This window comes from Sycon ciliatum, unplaced genomic scaffold (assembly GCF_964019385.1).
Source record: "Sycon ciliatum unplaced genomic scaffold, ocSycCili1.1 SCAFFOLD_1231, whole genome shotgun sequence".
Taxonomy (NCBI): Eukaryota; Metazoa; Porifera; class Calcarea; order Leucosolenida; family Sycettidae; genus Sycon; species Sycon ciliatum.
This window is the reverse complement of record NW_027044846.1, coordinates 19,118-37,864: the sequence shown is the minus strand read 5'-3', so window position 1 is coordinate 37,864 and position 18,747 is coordinate 19,118. Positions and strand designations below refer to the sequence as shown.

At 46.0% G+C, this 18,747-nt stretch overlaps 1 protein-coding gene across 1 annotated transcript; it reads right to left on the bottom strand.

The window, feature by feature from the left end:
- Positions 1–12,288: 12,288 nt before the first annotated feature.
- LOC135830652 (uncharacterized) lies at positions 12,289–15,138 on the bottom strand. The gene is made up of 5 exons (XM_065342882.1): positions 14,885–15,138; positions 14,387–14,689; positions 13,544–14,191; positions 13,241–13,465; positions 12,289–13,082 (listed from the first exon to the last, which is right to left on the bottom strand). The coding sequence occupies exons 1-5, from the start codon at positions 15,023–15,025 to the stop codon at positions 12,294–12,296; spliced, it is 2,106 nt and encodes a 701-aa protein (XP_065198954.1). The 5' UTR covers positions 15,026–15,138; the 3' UTR covers positions 12,289–12,293.
- Between the last annotated feature and the right edge of the window lie 3,609 nt (positions 15,139–18,747).

Genomic DNA, 18,747 nt, shown 5'->3' with positions numbered 1-18,747 from the left:
CAACACTCCCTGCACTAGTCTCTAGCTGCCAGCATGTCTGCAACACTCCCTGCACTAGTCTCTAGCTGCCAACATGTCTGCAACACTCCCTGCACTAGTCTCTAGCTGCCAGCATGTCTGCAACACTCCCTGCACTAGTCTCTAGCTGCCAGCATGTCTGCAACACTCCCTGCACTAGTCTCTAGCTGCCAACATGTCTGCAACACTCCCTGCACTAGTCTCTAGCTGCCAGCATGTCTGCAACACTCCCTGCACTAGTCTCTAGCTGCCAACATGTCTGCAACACTCCCTGCACTAGTCTCTAGCTGCCAGCATGTCTGCAACACTCCCTGCACTAGTCTCTAGCTGCCAACATGTCTGCAACACTCCCTGCACTAGTCTCTAGCTGCCAGCATGTCTGCAACACTCCCTGCACTAGTCTCTAGCTGCCAGCATGTCTGCAACACTCCCTGCACTAGTCTCTAGCTGCCAACATGTCTGCAACACTCCCTGCACTAGTCTCTAGCTGCCAACATGTCTGCAACACTCCCTGCACTAGTCTCTAGCTGCCAACATGTCTGCAACACTCCCTGCACTAGTCTCTAGCTGCCAGCATAGTAGGAAGCGACGAGCGGGTTCTGTGCCAGGGGGCGCCCGGGTCCCAAAAAATGGGGTATTATTGAAAAAATGGGGTACTAATAGTACCCCATTTTTGCGATGAAAATTATTTTTGGCCCGGTTTTTTTTTGCGGATAAAAATATGTGCCAGGGGGTGCCCCTACCTCAAAAAAAAGGGGGTATTATTGAAAATATGTATTGGGGTGTTATGCTCTACCCTAAACAATAAGGTAATATGGTGTCATGATTATGTAAGTATAAAAGGTGTGTTCTTGAATGATGATCCAGTCAGTTTCAAGTTGTTGTGGTGCAGTGAAAATGGATTCTGAATTTGAGATCCTGTATGCTTATGTTCGTTCAAAGAAGCAATGTGCGCTGGAGGAAAAGAAGAAGAAGAAGAAGAAGAAGGAGATAGAGGAAAGTGAAGAAGTTTGTTATCATCGTGAAGAACAAGTTGAGCATGCTGGTCATAGAGTTTGTTCTCAGTGTGGATTGGTAATGGCTGACATTTACATGCCCGAGGTAAAGTGGAGAGAGCGTTGTACTAGCATAAAGACCTACACGGATTCCGATCGCATTCAAGGTGTGAATCGTCATCTTGTACATTTTCTCAACAAGATCGACTTCACTTTACCGCATGCACAGTTTCACCCTGTTCAAGAGGCACTGCAAGCAATGAAGAAGTCCAGCAGCTATAAAAGCATGAACTATGCAATAGCATTATCGTGTATACTTCATGAGGATCATGATGCAGTGCGCACACTGCGTTCTTCTTTACCGCGCAGTAATGTATCATGGTTGAGAAGCAGCCGCATTACACAACCTCTTCCATCATGTTTTCCACTGATGTTTCTTCTACATCTCATGGAACACATCAAGGGTCCTCTGTCCGCTAGACAGCTGAACACTCTGAAAGTTAATTTGTCCTTGATGTCACCTGCAGACCTGTCCATGATGCATCTTCTAATAGATGCCTATTGTTGGCATGACTACAGTCTGGAATATTTAGTAGATCACGTGACCTCTCTCCCACCTGATCTTGCCAACATACTCTATCAATTTACCAAGACTGCAGTACGTCATCAATGTTAGCAATGCGTTGGAGATTTACACTCTCGGGAACCTGTTCTGAGACATGGTCGAGACACGTTCAGTCATGACCGAGACATGTTCCGACAGGTCAAGTGCAAGTCGTGCTGTGATTGGTTAAATCTTATCATCTGCTCACCGTGTCCTCTGATTGGTTGATTCTTGAACAATTTCACCGTGTTCTCCAAGGTCGTCACCTCCCATAGGATGTTATTTCAAACTCGGCGGCGGTCAAAAGGGTATATATGTGCAAGCACAGTCCTCCATTCACTCACAACTGCCTTTGTTGTTTCGTTGCTCAAGCCTTCTCTCTCTCTCTCTCTCCCTCTGGATCTCACTGGATCTCTCGTGACTGATATCATGATGGCCACTGATGCTGTTGTTGCTGGTGAAGATGTTGTGGACTGTTTGGGTATTGACCCGTTCGCTATCAAGACGATAAAGAAACCCGGTCTCTACAAGCGACGTGCTAGCCGTAATCCGAATCTGGAGCCTCTGCCTAAGATCAAGATGCCATCTCCTCGTCCTACCATACTACCAGGTGTCGCCACCATTATTACGGATGGGGCAGCAGAGTGTGTTCAAGCAATGTACAGCAAGACCGCCCACGACTATCATGTTGCTCCTGGCACCGATTTCTACTATACGCGCGGTGATTTACCGGGCATGCTTGTCAATGGCACGGTATGTGAAGGACGCTTTGGTCAACTTAAGCTGTACGTCCAGGCTTCACAAGACGATCTCATTCAATTCTTCCTGAAGACCTCAACACCTTTGAGACGTGCCGTGAGATCTCCACATATCAACAGGATACGGAGTAACATCTTCCCTGCAATGTATCAAGGGAAGAGTGTGACTGCTTTGTATCTCAAGCCAACCAAGGGTGTGCCCAACTTCCCGATGAACGAAGAGTGTCAGCTCTATCTGCATCCTTCCACTATATCTTTCAACAGGGAGAAGTGCGAATTCAAGGCATGGCTTTCGGCAATCCCCCTGATGTTTGTAGACTCACGGCTTTGTGAAAGGGATCACGACACCGTGCAAGACCTTCCCGAGGCTGAATTGACTCGACTGGTGATTGCATTCCTCAAGAAGTGGAGCACTGCTGACAACGTGACTGCTGACATTGCGTTTGACACAACGGTGGCGGCGGCAGCGTCTCTCCCTGACACCCTACCGGACAATTCACTGGACTTGAATCTGCTAAATGCTTAGTCTATCTTACCACATTGATTGATCAGAAAGACTTTATATCCTAACCCTTTTTTTTTTTTTTTTTTTTTTTTTTTTTTTTTTTTTCATGCTCTCTCACTCTCTCTCTCTCTCTCTCTCTCTCTCTCTCTCTCTTGCTAACATATCATCGCTTCATTAGATTACCACTAGCACACATGAGTATCATAATGATTTATTTGAGAAAGAAAATATTTCCTATCATAATTAGAACAGTGTGTGTGTGTGTGTGTGTGAAGATGGCGTACTGGGCTACGCATTTCCATAGGAGTGATGGGGAGGAGACTTCCCTCAAGCACATGCAAAGCATGCGGAATGATATTACCGAAATACAATCAGTTGTGGGGAACGATGACACCGAAAACACCTTGGTTCATGATGTGGAGAAACTGAAAGAGGTGAAAGCCGATGAGAGCAAAGTGGAAGATGTGGAAAACAGATCTACGCGCTACACAGATCAAGCCATAGCAGCTGATGAGCTGCACGTGAAAACAGATGGATCCGTGTCCATGGATGCTAACCTCAACATGAACGAGCATTCCATCTGTAATTTGGCGTACGATGATAGTTCTTTGACATGTGCTGTCCCTGCCGGTTGGGTCAAGAATGAAATCCAACAAGCATCATCGAGATTGCAAACTGGTATGGACACTGTGCGCAAGATGAAAGGACCTCGTGGTGATCGGGGATTGGGATGGCTTAGCGGAGGTGGCATGCCACTGAACTCTGTAGGGAGAAATGGTGACTTCTATCTCGATGCAACCACGCTCATCGTGTACAAGAAATTCAGCTCGAAATGGAAGGCGTTTGGTCGGCTTCATGGATCAAGAGGTGAAGCTGGTCCACGTGGAGAACGTGGATTGATCGGTCCTGAAGGTGAGACTGGACCTAGAGGAGCTGATGGGCAAGGTGGTGAACGCGGTCAAAAAGGTGATCAAGGAATACCTGGTCCAGAAGGTCCCAGAGGTGAAGTTGGACCACGTGGAGAACGTGGATTGGTCGGGCCTGAAGGTGAGATTGGACCTAGAGGAGAAGATGGGCAAGACGGCCCACAAGGTGAACGTGGTGTGCAAGGTGATCAAGGAACCACAGGTCCCATGGGTCCCCAAGGAACCATCGGTCCAACCGGTCCTCCAGGAAACAGAGGTCCCGTGGGTCTCCAAGGAATCATCGGCCCCATAGGTCCTCAAGGAACCAGAGGCCCCATGGGTCCGCAATCAAATCAGAACCTATCCGATCCGTTTCATCTACTACCTCTCATTCGGAGAAACGCCTACCTCTACATATACTCTCATCCTAGCAGATTTGAATCCGTCACCAGGGTGAGCAGAAACAGATACAGAGGGATAAATCTCGTTGACATGAAGGACAAGAGAATCAACGTGAACAGCATCGACATGTTCCGAGACGATCACTTCTACCTCAACATTACACAACCCAGCCAAGTTTCCATTAGAGAACGATTCGTCAATCTGTTTCACGACAACATGTCTTTTGCAATGTTCCAAGTAATTCAAGTGGACGCACCTGACCCTAGAAACATGGCATTGAAGGCATTCGATATCGATACTGTCGGAAATTTCAGCTTGGATAGTTTGTACGTGTTGTTCACTGCCACCCACATAAGTGGCAACTACTTCACGCGTCCCGGCCATTCATCATTCAACATACCCGTTTCGTCTGTAGTCAGCCAATTATCGGCGGCTTTGGATAAACCTGTGTCGAGCATGACGGATCTCTTGGGTACAAAGTGTGTCATAAGTTACGCTCGGAATTCAGAAGGCCTATTCACTCTATACGTAAACTCCATTTTGATACATTCCAACTTAGACACTGTCCCATTTTCCAGGACCAATGGAATCGAAGATTGCAATTATAGCATTGGTGGTACTCAATTCTTCAACGGCACTTCATCAAAGTTGTTCTGTCATTTGCACTTTGCAGAGAGTTTATCTTCTCATACAATCCAGCGCATCCACACAGAACTCATGGCACACTACGATATATGAAAGTGCTACTTTGATTGTACATAATATATAGCACACATGCTACACTACATTCTTGAGATGAAAATGAAAAATAAAACCTATCTATAGTGAGTGTCATCACAACACCAGAATGTCTGTGATATTGACAGTGGCGAACAACACGTCGGGCGTGAGCAGGGGATTGCACAAACCGAACTTTACTCTAAATGTGAAGGAGCTCGATACGCGTGATAAAGTCCTGCATGTTGAATCGGCTCAGTTTGAAGTACACTTTGAGAACATAGACGAGGCAACGAACAAACTCTATGTGGTACATGGTGTAGAAGAAGAAGAAGAAGAAGAGGATAGACTTTCCATCAAGACTGGAACATACAGCGATGTAGACGATTTGGTGTCTATTATCAATGCCACTCTGAAACGAGCAGGACACGGAGACATTGTGTTTTCCTACTCTCGTCACACCAGCCGTATAAGTGTCTCGGTACCCAGGAATAAACGGTGCTTGTTGAAGAAGGACTCACCCGCATTGGTGCTGGGTGTGGGCACTATTCTCAAGCCATACACGATCGAGGGATCTCACACGTTCCCGTTCGCTGTGGATCTGACGAAAGGCAGAAGACTTGTCCTGCTCTACACCGACCTCATTGGACCTGCTGTGGAGTACGAAGACAATACTGATTCGAGGGTGTTGAAGACTTTTCTTATTCAAACCCTCAACGGTTTGAATAACTACGTGTTCGGGAAAGAAGACAAACGACTGCTGCTTCCACACGAAAACGTGACTAGCATTTCGTTCTGGTTGAAATTCAACACCGGTGAACACATTACTTCCGGATATCCCGTCTACCTTGATCTTCGGATCACCAACACAACTACTTAGATGGATCTTCCAGATGTTCGTGTCCGTCACGTGCGTGACATGGTGGAGGATATAGCAAAACGAAAGAAATTGGAGAGCGAAAAGGTGCGTTGCCGGGAGAAGTACGTAATTTACAACACTGCAATCTTGTCCTTTCTCATACTCATTCAAACCATTCTCAACATTCTTCAAGGGAGTGGTGTTGTATCTGGAGAACATCGCATTCGAATCATCGCCATCAGTAGCACGATCATCGGTGTGATCATGGCATGCATTGGTAAACACGTTCTCGACACCAAACGTCAGCTTGTCAAGTGTATTGAACAACTGCAGCAGATGGAGAGAGCTGAAGACTCGTTCATGTTGGAATTGGGCATTACTCTTGAAGATGGGAAGCTCACTAACGAGGAGCATCAACGATTGATATCGATGATGAACGACTTTCGCAAGACACTGGATATTGGATCTTTGAAAAAAATTCACCCCTATTATAATGTGACTCGCAAGAATGGCACAGGAGATATACTCACCACAAGCTCCGGAGTCCTTCACGGGACTCCTGACCAACACGAAGATCGTTCAGAAGAACATCCTCGACAGGACGGAGAAGAAACTCTCGTTGCTTGAGGGTAGACGCGGAGTACGACTCTTTTCCACAGCAGATCGATCACCACCATCCCTGAACAATGAACTAGACATCTCGTCGCCGAATTTCATTGCTCTGGGGGAGAGCTATTTCATCGTGAAAATGCGCTATAGTGTCAAAAACAATCTCAATAACCAGCCTGGAGACTACACGCGATGGGTGTGCACCACGTCACCAGCCTTTTCGTGGTTCAAGAACATTCGAGTGGAGATCAACGGAACAGAGGTCACGCAATCGAGTAAAGTTGCCGACATGCAAATGGTTCAGCATATCCTCAGTCTAATGGAAAGCAGCAGCGAACGCCTTCAGTACGTGGACTCGGATCTCTACGGTCTACAGAAACTGGATCCGCAAAGAGCATTGAGAGGTGTGGATTTATCACCCTATCAACTTGGTGTGAAGCGTAAGCATGGCTATGCCTTCGAAACAAACGCTGCAAACGCTAATGCAGCACAAGCACCGGATTTCGTCGATGATTTCACACTCAGGCGTGCACCCACCGTCGAGCTTGTCACCAACGAAGGCTTCTCCAACACGGTTCAGGAAAATGCACTTCGTGCAGCTGTTGGACGGTTTCAGTACAAGCTGAGACCCTTCCTACCGTTTTTCAATCAGGACGATGCTTGGTTACCCCCGGGTACACAGGTGAAGCTTCGCTTTGATCTGCCACAATCCGAGCTTTCCAGATACATCATGCTTAGCGATCAAGGCGGTGGTGCCAACAGTGCTCTGAGCGTCGGTGATATTGAGATCGATCTACTCCAATTGGACTTTGTGTACACTACCTATCGCATGGAACCCAATCTCACCGATCGTGTACGCCTTCCCAAACAACTCTATTTCCACACGTGGTGCCCTCGTCTCATACAAAAGAGCATTTCAGATGATGCTGGTACACTGGAACTGCTTCACAATGCGGACATTCCACGCAGGATGATCCTGTTCTTCACAGATTTGACTCATGGTACACAGCCAGCATTGGCTGGAGGTGAAGCATCGCATTCTTCGAACAGACTGGCCATGATTCATGCAAATCTCAGTCAACTTCGTGTCACTGTCAACGACCAGACGCTCTTTGACAACCCGCTCAAATTCCAGTGGGATGTGAGTCGTAATACTGAAGGGCAATACTTCTACGATTACAACAAATCCTCCTACCTGCGTGGCTACAATCTGGTTCAAGACTTTTTCGGCAAGACGTATGGAACGCAAATCCCCATCACCGCTGCAGATTACTGCAATCACTACTTTATGGTGCCTATCAACTTGAATCTGGATCGGACCACAGACAATCCAAGATCGAGAGGAAATCTGTCCATCGACTATCAATTTAGCGACGTGACAAACGCCCCCGTGAGGAGACCTAGCGAAAATGGCACCTCGATCAAAGTCAACCTTCTCTGCATGGACAAGTACTTGTACACCATGAGCAAAGATGAAGGTATCAAAGCCGAAGTTGTATGAATTAATTCCGACCTAGTAGTAAAAGGGCATCATGGAAGGTGGTGACCTGGAGACCAGACATCGTGTCTACGGTGGTGATTTGAAAACATCGAGTCGACAACACGGTGGATTCTTCTGGAAAAAGAGCTTCTGGAAAAACCTAATCGGTGCTGGACCGGATGAGATGGAAAAGCAGATGGCGGAACCCACGACAAAACAAGATGCAATGCAACGCGGTGGACTTGGACCCCTGGCTGCCATGGCAGGAATGACACTTCTTCCCATGCTTTTGGGGAGAGGAGAGTCCGGAGACATTGTGGAAGCGCAAATGAAAACAGCTTACAACCCTGCCATGCACCGAGGAGGTCTAGCCATTCCACCAGGATTAGCCGCCAAGGCCATACCACTCCTGACGAACCTGGCTGCTCCCTTGGCCATGGGTACCATGGCATCACTGGGTGACAACGTAATGGATAAAATATTCGGCAGAGGAGTAAGGAAGGGAAGCTCAGCAGGTGCCATGAAGCGCACTAAAAGTCGTCGTCGTCGGCATGCACCGAAGAAGATTCGTCAACGAGGATCTCGAAAAACCAAGAAACCAGCTCGTCAAGTTCGCTCCAAAGGCCGCAGGGCACGAGGAATAAAGAAACAAGGAAGGGCCTTGTTCAAAAAACTAGGACATCGTGCCCTCGACGAAGCTTCATCGTTCCTGTCTGCACCTCGTAGATCCCTAACCCGTCCTGAAACTCCATTTGCTCAAAAAATTCGACAGAACATTAACAGTGCAGGACCGTCTTCTATGAGTTCCGCTCACATCGGTCCATCCTACAACATCTGATCATGGACTTTATCTCGCTCCTTGGACAGGAAATCGGGAGGAAGAAAAAGACTAGTCCCGTAAGGAACGACGATGTTCCGACCACGGCCACTGCTCGACACGGGCTGCACATTCCTGGTCTTCAGTTCGAGTCTAAGGATTGGTTCACGGAAATCATTCCTGCTCTGAAATCCTGGGGTCAAAACGTATTGTTTCTGGGACAGAGCAACATGGGTAAATCCTACTTTCTCATCAAGCTCCTGAAACGTGTGCAACCTGAGCGTATAGTTGTCATCTCCAACACGCCGGCCGATCAGTATCGTCTCCCAAGCCTCAAATCCTTCAAGCATTACAGCACCATGCCCGAGTGTATCGAAGACATGGATCTCCAGCCTAACACCTATGTGATCATTGATGACATCAGAGTGATGGGTTTGAAGCACGGCAGCCAAAGAGAGTGTCTCTACAAGTTCTTCACCATGTACAGTCATCATCATAAGTTGAACGTGTTCTTTCTCTCTCAGAGCTTTGATAACATTAAGGACATGAAGATCAATGCAAACTTTATGTATCTATTTCGCTTCACTGATAAAAGCAATATCAAGCGTTATCTCAATACTCTGTTTGGTGGTCTGTGCACGAAGTCATCCATTATCTTTAGATTGTATGAGAAGTTATTGGCGGTGTGTCGCAGACCTATCCTAACCATTGATTGCTCTTCTAATCAGTACTACACGTATTGCGAAGACACTGCATTAAAGGTGACTTTTGAATAAAAACCTCGTTGATGTGCGTGTTTAGCCGAAAAGTTAGCCGAAAAGTTAGCCGAAAAGTTAGCCGAAAAGTTAGCCGAAAAGTTAGCCGAAAAGTTAGCCGAAACATTGAAAAAAAAATTCCAATAATGAATAAGAATGGAGCATCTTACGGTGAAATTCTCAAATGGGCTACCGAGCAGTATACAGAGGGTGGGGTCCAGAAAGGGATCCTTCTCGATACCCAAGCGTAAAAGGTTGCAAACCTTGCAGTTTATGTCGAAACATCCTCAACACATCCTCAAGAAGAGAGTAAATTCGTGGGAAGTTCTCGGTATACCACCACTCATGCGGCAAAAAGGAGGTAATAACTACAATACCTACTTGAAAAGCGTCAAGAAAGTTCTTTCCCAAGTGCCAGATCACAGTTTGAGCACCTCCACCCTGTTGGAACTGCAAGCTGATCCGCGAGTAAAGCGTCTATATGACACCCACTTCAAAAACAATCCCGATCACATCAGTTACCCGTCTGTGAGAAATGTGATTGCATCCAACATACTCAACTATGATTCCACTACCGATCAAGTTCGCGATTCCGTTTCAGATGTCAGGAAGAAGAGAAAGGCACCTTTAACATCGGTGCCTTTCAATCTACTACAAGATCATGAATTTGACCGATGGATCCTACAAATCCTGGACAGTTTCCTCCGGCATACAAATATACCGGTAACCTTTTTGAAGAGCAACTATTTCACAAGCCGATCACAACTGCTGCAACTCTACGATGAAGATCGACTGAGGTTCAGGAGTCGGGTGGAAGCGGCTGCGGATGCCCTGAAGACGCAGACGATGAACGACTACACTACTCTGGTCAACGAGACGAATCGCATCTACATGTCCAGGTACCCGTTTGCAACCATAGCGGGTGCGGTGGGAATCCACAAACATGTCGATGGATTCCTTCGATCAGAACGAAAGATTCATGAACTAGCCACCCTAGTGCTAGCTGTACCAGGATCGCAGCTCAAGTTTCAAGATCTCAACGATATGACTTCTACGTATGGTAGAACAACTGAAGCAAAATTGATCCATCCCGAGCATTTCATGATCAGAGCACAAAAGGTGATGGTGGACGATGCATCATTCATTCAAGAGGTTCTGAAGGATAAAAGCAGGATCACTCGTATCATCAAGGATATCCTGAGTGGACGTTCAATGTGATCACGCGCGCGCGAAAATTTTCAGGCTATGATCAAGAATGGACTACCCTCTCAGCAGTGCCGACATCAAAGGAAGATTGAATGGTGTTGGAGGGTTCGTGGGGTGTACAAGTTACGACCTCTTACCACCCTTGAACAATGGAGACTTTTGTATCGTCAACACCGACAACGTTCTACCGGTGTACGATGCACCGGAAGGTGGACATCATTGGTTGACCGTGTGTCGCGAGCAAAACGTGATCCTGGTTTTTGACAGTTTCGGACGCAGTCTATACACTATGGAGCAAGATTACACTGAACCTGCACTGTGCGATTTCTTTAAAGAAGCCTATGCAGACTGTAAGATCATCACCAACACCCAAGCCGTTCAAGACAGAAGCACAGCAGTATGTGGATGGTATGCCATATTGATGGGAAAGCTATTTTCCAAATATGGTCTGGATGAAGCACTTCGAATTTTCCGAAGAGTCTTCGATGAGGATGAAAAGCTGGAAAACGATCAACTGGTTCTCAGTTTAGGTGCCTTGCGAGGTGGTGGAGCCTTGTGGGATACGAAAGTGCAAAAAGCACTTCATGATGGAAGACAGAAGAAGAAGTCGCAGTCCACACCATTCCACACGCAACTGGCTAACGAATTGCACAAACCCAGACGAGTGCATTTCAAAAGACGCAAGGTGAAGAGCAGGTCTGTGGATCACATCTGGAGTGCCGATCTAGTGGATATGCAACGGTTTGCCCGAAGCAACAAGAACTACAAATTCCTGCTGACCGTCATCGATCTGTACAGTCGCTATGCCTGGGCAGTACCCCTGAAAACCAAAACTGGCTCTGCTGTCAGGGATGCATTCGACCTGATCCTGAAAACATCGAACAGGGTACCACAAAAACTATGGGTAGACGAAGGCAAGGAGTTCTACAATGCAACAATGAAGCAATGGGTCAAGGATCACAACATCATCATGTACAGCACCCACAACGAAGGAAAAGCCGTGGTGGTGGAACGCTTCAATAGAACACTGAAAGGCAGAATGTGGCGCCATTTCACGGAGAAAGCTACGACACAGTATCTTGACGTCCTTCCTCAGCTTATGGCCAAGTACAACAGCTCGAAACATCGCAGTATCGGCATGAGTCCCACGAAAGCTTCTCTTGATGGAAAACCAAAAGATGCAGACGTACACTCGAAGCAATCACCAGCTAAATTCAAAGTGGGCGATGATGTGCGTTTGGCTGTGGCTAAACGTCATTTCGAGAAAGGGTACACGCCCAACTGGACAGAGGAAGTGTTCGTGGTAAACGATGTCCTACCCACTGTACCCCACACCTATCGTGTTCAAGACCTGATGGGAGAAGTCATTCAAGGACAGTTCTATGGAGCTGAGCTACAACATGCCAGACACACAGGATTGAGATTCGATAAGGTGTTGAAATACAACAAGAACAGTCGGCTCGTCAAATGGAAGGGTTATCAAGACGAAAAATTCCATACCTGGTTAACAAAGAAGGATGTGAATGATCTCAAAAAGTATTAGCATTTCATATGTACAATGTAGCTCATGCTTTGGATTAAGGTGAATATTATGAATCGCATAGTATTTACAATGTATTTCATGAGAAGATATGACATATGCTCTAGTATTTGTGGAAATCCCTCAGTGCTTTGGAATATCCTTGTGTCCGAATGCCAGGGTGTTGATACCATCCTCCAGAATGTAACGCTTACTGTCGAATCCACAGAGGGCAATCTTGTGTAGCTCCTCTCCGTGAATGCAATGTCGTCGACTTCGAAGAACATTCATTGTTCTCTTCAGCTGAGACTCCTCGACGAGACATGTTCGATAATCATCGACGGTTATGGTGTTTTTCAACACGCTTCTCTGCACACCTTTGGCACGCTTGCCATTGTCGTCGTTGTCTTCACAGCGGTATGCGTACATCTTGCTCCGCAAACCAATGAACTCCTTGATGGGTTTGCCACCTAGTTCGTCCTTGAACTTCCCTACCACCTTCTTGTTGACCGTGCTGTACAGGTGGTGGGATGGTGAATAGTTGGATGTGTCATAGGCTGTTATGTTGTTTGACATATCGGTGTACAGATCATCCGTTTGAATATGTACGATCAGACTATCAGTATCAGTGTAGAGCAAACGTACATTTTGTCCATAGCGGGGTAGGAGAACTTCATAGTAAAAGGAATACATCAAGTGCTTCGACAGATCGAGGATGGCTGTACCCACATAAATGGGTTTATTGAGAGTCACCTTTGTCTTGGCAAACTCGATTGCTATCAGATCGTTCTCAAAGGCTACACTGCGGATGTACGAAGGTTTGTTGATGCTTTTCTGGAGACGTGGTTTTTCATCCTGTTCACGAATGAGCTTGATGTTTACTCTGTTTCGAACGTTTTCCATGGTCTTGCCATATACAGCATTGTTCATCAACTACGATAAACAGGCATACAAAAAAAAAAAAAAAAAAGCCAAGAAAAACAACAATAAGAAAACTGTTATCTTCAGGTCATTCACACTTCCAGTACATACTAGATCCCACACTATCGCTAAATACACACACACACACACACATGATGTGGAGTACCCACCTTATAGAAGTCTTTCTCGAAATCAGAAGTTGATAGCTTTCTCAGGTCAGTATTAGTGTCGATGTATGGCTTCATCCATGGGTGTTGTGTGAAGGAGAGCACACGATGCACATCTGTAATCTCCACACCCAAGGACACATACTGCTGCAAGTTTCTGTAGTGCAGAACATAGTGCTCTTTCACCAGTAGATTTGGTACCAGTTTCTTCGCTTCCAAACCGGTCACCTACAAGAGTACAGTATAGATATACACAAACCTTAGAAGATTAATACAAGCATATCCACCAGATAGACCATGACTTACCATTAGTTTCTCTGCCATGTGGGTCTGATATGGAGAAAGCATATCTCGTGTCACCTTCATCTTCTCAGGAGCCAACGGATAGTCATTCATCATGTCATGCACACCATCTGGAATCCTTAAATCGCACTCCACCATGTATCCCGTCGAAGAGTCCATTGGATGATCGAGTACCGTCTCCAGAAGATCATCCGTCACTGCTTCAAAGCAGAAGTCCGACACGGGCAAGGGTTGAGACATGGCCCATCCATATAGATTGTTCGCATCTAAATATTGGATGAAGCTTGACGGCTCGTCTGGATTGTACTCCGATAGATATCTGTTGTTGGCGGTGGCGTGTCTAGCGGACACCATGCTTATGCCACCTCTTTTGCCATGCTCAATGAAGTTGAACATGTCAATGTCGGAAATGAGATGAAGGGACACCTTCGTCATTTTCAGCAGCGAATCCCAGGCAAATCCCGGTAAGGTGAGGTAATTAGCGGGATCCAATCCATAGGTTGCGTGAGCAGTTCTTCTGAAGTTTTCGAAAACGTCAGCCAACAGCAGCACATCAGTCTCCAGGTAGAGGTCGTGATAGTCTCCTAGATCTTCACAGTCAAACGCAGTCCATACTGTTTGCGCATAGGCATAGTCTTCATCACTGATACCCTAGGGAATAGAAAATGTACACCAAAAAGAAAAACAAATCAACGAACTTATTTTAGTAGTTCGCCCACACAATCAATTATTTAGTATGAAGCTGCAGGAAGCGTTCAAACACATTTTGTCTTATTTTAGTACTTCGAATTAAGATGGTGAAAAAAGAAAGAGAGAAAGATCTACTATATCTGTCACACTACTCACCATGTTCGTTAGCGTTGAGTGGAATGCATCCTTGGGTGGTAGACGCGTTTCTTCGAATTGGTCGTACGACCCCATATATTCATACGGGTAGACACCCTTTCGTGTCAACAGTTTGCGTTCATCCTCGTCTGGAAATCGTGCGGATAGAAGGGCGAATGCATCTGGTGGTGTAGCCGAAACCAACCGGTCTAGGGAGGTGTTCAAGAATGCCAGGCTGTCGATGAACTGGAACTGTCTCCATCCGAATGTGACATATTTTTCACTGTTGATGGGAACCACTTTGATAGCACCGAGACGCTTGGTCTGAGAAGAAGAAAGAAAAAGAGGAGACACAGTTTTAAGGTGCAGCTGTAAAGATGAATATCAATCATATAAACGTGAATATGAGTACCACCATAGTAATGATCTTCCTTCTTAGAAAAACATCATGATCCACGCACACGCACACACACACACACACACACACACACACACACACACCACGCATATGTAACGTACCCGTTCTTGTCCTTTCTCGTTCACATACGTAATCTCATCAGTGGATGTTCTCCCAATGGCAGATATGATGTGATGAGAATCGTATCCCTTCAAGTTATGAAAGATCACAGGAATCTTGATCTTGAACGGCTCAATCCGCATGTTCAGGTTACAATGGTTGTGTGCTGCACCACGGTAAGCACCGGTGATGTGACAGTGGTCACGTACACGATCGCTACCCAACGCTTCACCACAGATCCAACAGGAGACTACCGTTTCAAATTCACGTTGTTGACTTTCTGAAATGATCATTTGACCAGCATTACATGCTAGAAGCTCATCACGGATAATCTCCTCCTCTTGCTCAAGTGACAGCAGAAAACAGAACATAGAATCTTCTCCACGGTAGAAGAAACGGTTCGTGACGACGCCATCAGATCGTACTACAATGTACGAACAGGAACAGGCTACATGCTTGTTCTTTTGGAATGTCGAATGACCGATTTTCTTGACAGCGGACAGAGGTTCTATGAAGGCCTCACAATCGGCATAGATCACCTGCATTTGAGAGAGAGAGAGAGAGAGAGAGAGAGAGAGAGAGAGAGAGAAGTAGGAATAGCAGCAGGGACAACACCGAGTAAAACAGCGGAAAAGATAGATAGAGAATTAGGAATAGCTGCAGAGACAACACCGAGTAAAACAGCAGAAAGGTGAACAATCAGAGTCAAGAAACATGTGCAGGAAAGAAAAGAAAAGAAAAAGAAAAAAAAAAAAAAAAAAAAAAAAAAAAAAAAAAAAAAAAAAACAGACCACAGTGTGTTCACCTTGATTAAGTGTTCTACTTACAAATGGGGCTTGAAGCTGCTTGTTCACATTCCTGAACATCACTCTATCACCAGCCTTTGGCATCTCCACCGTAGCTTCAGGATGTTCACTGCAGTACATCATATGATTATTCAATCCCTTCTCCGTGACGTGTGTTGAGAGACATCTGAAGCAGACAAAATGTGCTCGACGTGCTCCAGTAGCAACAAGACGACTGAATGACTTTATCCACACCCAGTGCTGCACCTCCACGTCATTGCGTTCGTCTTGGATGAGCAATACATTGATGGCGGTCTGCGGTTGCTGAGAAATTCTTAACGGATATATGACTTTCTCTTCATATCCGAAGACGTTGATGTAAAGACCGTCGTTCAGTCTTTCGATGACTGGTATGTCTTCCAGTTTTGCTGGAAACTCGATGCCGCTCACATCCACAGTATCCGCATGTTCTGCGTACGACGATTGACGATATGGATGAGACTTGTCTGCCGAAAATTTAGCAGCCAGTATTGACCATCTAAAGTACGGATGACATAAGACATGGACAGGCGGCATACAGTTCAATCCATACACCGTATCACCACACTGAAACCCCACTGCTATACTTACAGTAAACACTTGTTGTCAGTGTTCTGCACGTTAACAATGGCCTTCTTCGACTTCAACTCCGGTGGCAAGGGGATGTACGAACTTCCTCCAAGTACACAGTAGCGTGACATTTCGATGTGTAAACAGGAAATCCGTTCAACTACCCAACCTGATCCATGACGAACGAAATCATCAAGACGAGCGTTGATCTGAGCAATCATCCTACTGAGAAGATCCCTCAGCTCCATGGTGTTGAGCACCAGCGTTGTACTCGATCGGAAGAAGAATGTGTTGGAAACCATTTGTCCTGTAGCAGGATTCAGCTTCTGCATCACCACCTGAACTACCAAAGAACACTTGTACTGACCCCATTGCTCAATATTCTCTTCAAGAAGCAGCTCCAGCGACGGTAGAACATGAGAGAAAAACTTTAGTACATCTGCAAACTCTTGATCAGGACAATAACTAAAGAATTGCAACAGATCAGATGATCTCACTACATCAAAAGACTGACGAGGTTTCTTCCGAAGGGGTTCCATCCTGAGCAGGGGTGGTGGCGGACAACCACACAATGGCTTGACAAGGTACCGAGGATCTATTTTTATAGGGTTTTCGTAATAGTTGAATTCGGAATAACTGGTTGTTTTTCAATTAACCAATCCACTCATCTCCCGCTGGAAACAATTAACCACTTACCGCACTTCCCGCTGAAAACATGTGACCAATTAGCGCACTTCCCGCTGAAATCACGTTCATCCTTTTATCGCGCATTGACCCATGTTCCACACTTCACAGTGAAATCAGTGCTGCAATGATGTACTGTGACGTCAATGCATGGATGCATGATCTGTGCATCTGAGGTCAAGATGAATCCGGTATTCCAGCAGCTAAAAGTTCGAGAAAGAATTGTTGTATGTCGAAAAGAATTATACGAGAGGAAAGCTAGAAAAATTCTACACCTCATGGACCTTTCGATTACGGACATAGATGGAAAACTAATTGACTTATGTCAATGGAAAGATTCCAAACCCGAACCAAAAAAGACACGGCATGTCGCGAGCAACGTTTTGGTTTTTGGCGCGCACCGTGTTCACCGTGTTCTCCAAGGTCGTCACCTTCCCGGAGGCGGGACCCGGCGGGACGGGACTTGGCGGGACCTATAAAACCTGATATAATTTCATTTTTGGATCACAATTCATTTTTGAGTCCATTGGATGATCAAGTACCGTCTCCAGAATTTCTCTCTCTACCAGATCAAAGATGTCGGCCTGGTCAACCTCCGAACCGTATGTAGAGAAGTTTTATTTATTTTCTTGTAGTAATAAAGATGAATTAACCGTTCGGTTACTCACCGATCTGGGTACAGCTTACGAGCTAAGACCCATGCTTCTTCACCCGGATCGGACGGACTTGACTCCCATGGAGATTGCACAGTATCTGTGCAGGGTGTCGACGCGCGTTCTCGTGAGCGGTGAGAAACACCAGCGTCTACCGAAGATCGTTGTTGATGGTGTAGAGGATTATGGATCATCATCATGGCGAGATACGGGCAGACTGCTCCGCTGCTGGGACGACGGGCGAAGATCGATGTACAACGTGATGAAGGCTGCAGGTGTTCTGGATATTGTCGAAGAGACGTTTGCAAATGGAGAGCAGATCGAAGCTCAGGAACTCATCCGTGTCATCAAGGATCTCAACGATCGCAAGGTCTTTCGAAAAGACGGGGATTCACAAGCGACGACGAAATCTGTCCGCCTCTCAGTGATGTCGACGAGGATAACCCGTGTTGTTGCGCGTGTCGGCACGATCGACATCGACGATGAAGGATATCCTAAGAAGATGCCGGAAGTCTCGTGTGATTATGTAGTAAGCCGGAAGCGCAAGGCCGATGATGACCTGGATGAACCAATTGTGACGATTCAGGGTTCGAACACAGCTCCAATCATCGAAGTTTCCAGGAAGCGCTCCTGGGTAGTACCTTCTCAAGATATCTTTGATTGCTAGACTCTCTCTCTCTCTCTCTCTCTCTCTCTCTCTCTCTCTCTCTCTCTCTCTCTTCCTACCAGGCGTGAGCCATCCCCTGGGTGAACAAAATGGGTGCTATCTTCTCTCTCTCTCTCTCTCTCTCTCTCTCTCTTCCTACCAGGCGTGAGCCATCCCCTGGGTGAACAAAATGGGTGCTATCTTCTCTCTATCTCTCTCTCTCTCTCTCTCTCTCTTCCTACCAGGCCGGAAAATGATCCGAAAAATTGAAATTACAAGTCAAAATACTGCAAAACTATGAGTTCTGATTAATATAAAATTGGAAAAAGTGAGATAACATTGACATTTGAAATAGTAATATTTTAGACATCGGAATGCAATATTATGATGTAGGGCTGGACATATTACCCACCCCTAAAAATCAAAATTAATGATACATGCAGAATTCCAAATCATGACACCATATTACCTTATTGTTTAGGGTAGAG

Coding starts and splice junctions, on each gene's coding strand:
- LOC135830652 (XM_065342882.1), bottom strand. CDS start 15,025: ATGCGGATTGAGCCGTTCAAGATCAAGATTCCTGTGATCTTTCATAAC. Junction 14,690..14,884: donor ACGAGAAAGGACAAGAACGG/GTACGTTACATA, acceptor TCTTCTTCTCAG/ACCAAGCGTCTCGGTGCTAT. Junction 13,083..13,240: donor TCGAGAAAGACTTCTATAAG/GTGGGTACTCCA, acceptor TGTTTATCGTAG/TTGATGAACAATGCTGTATA.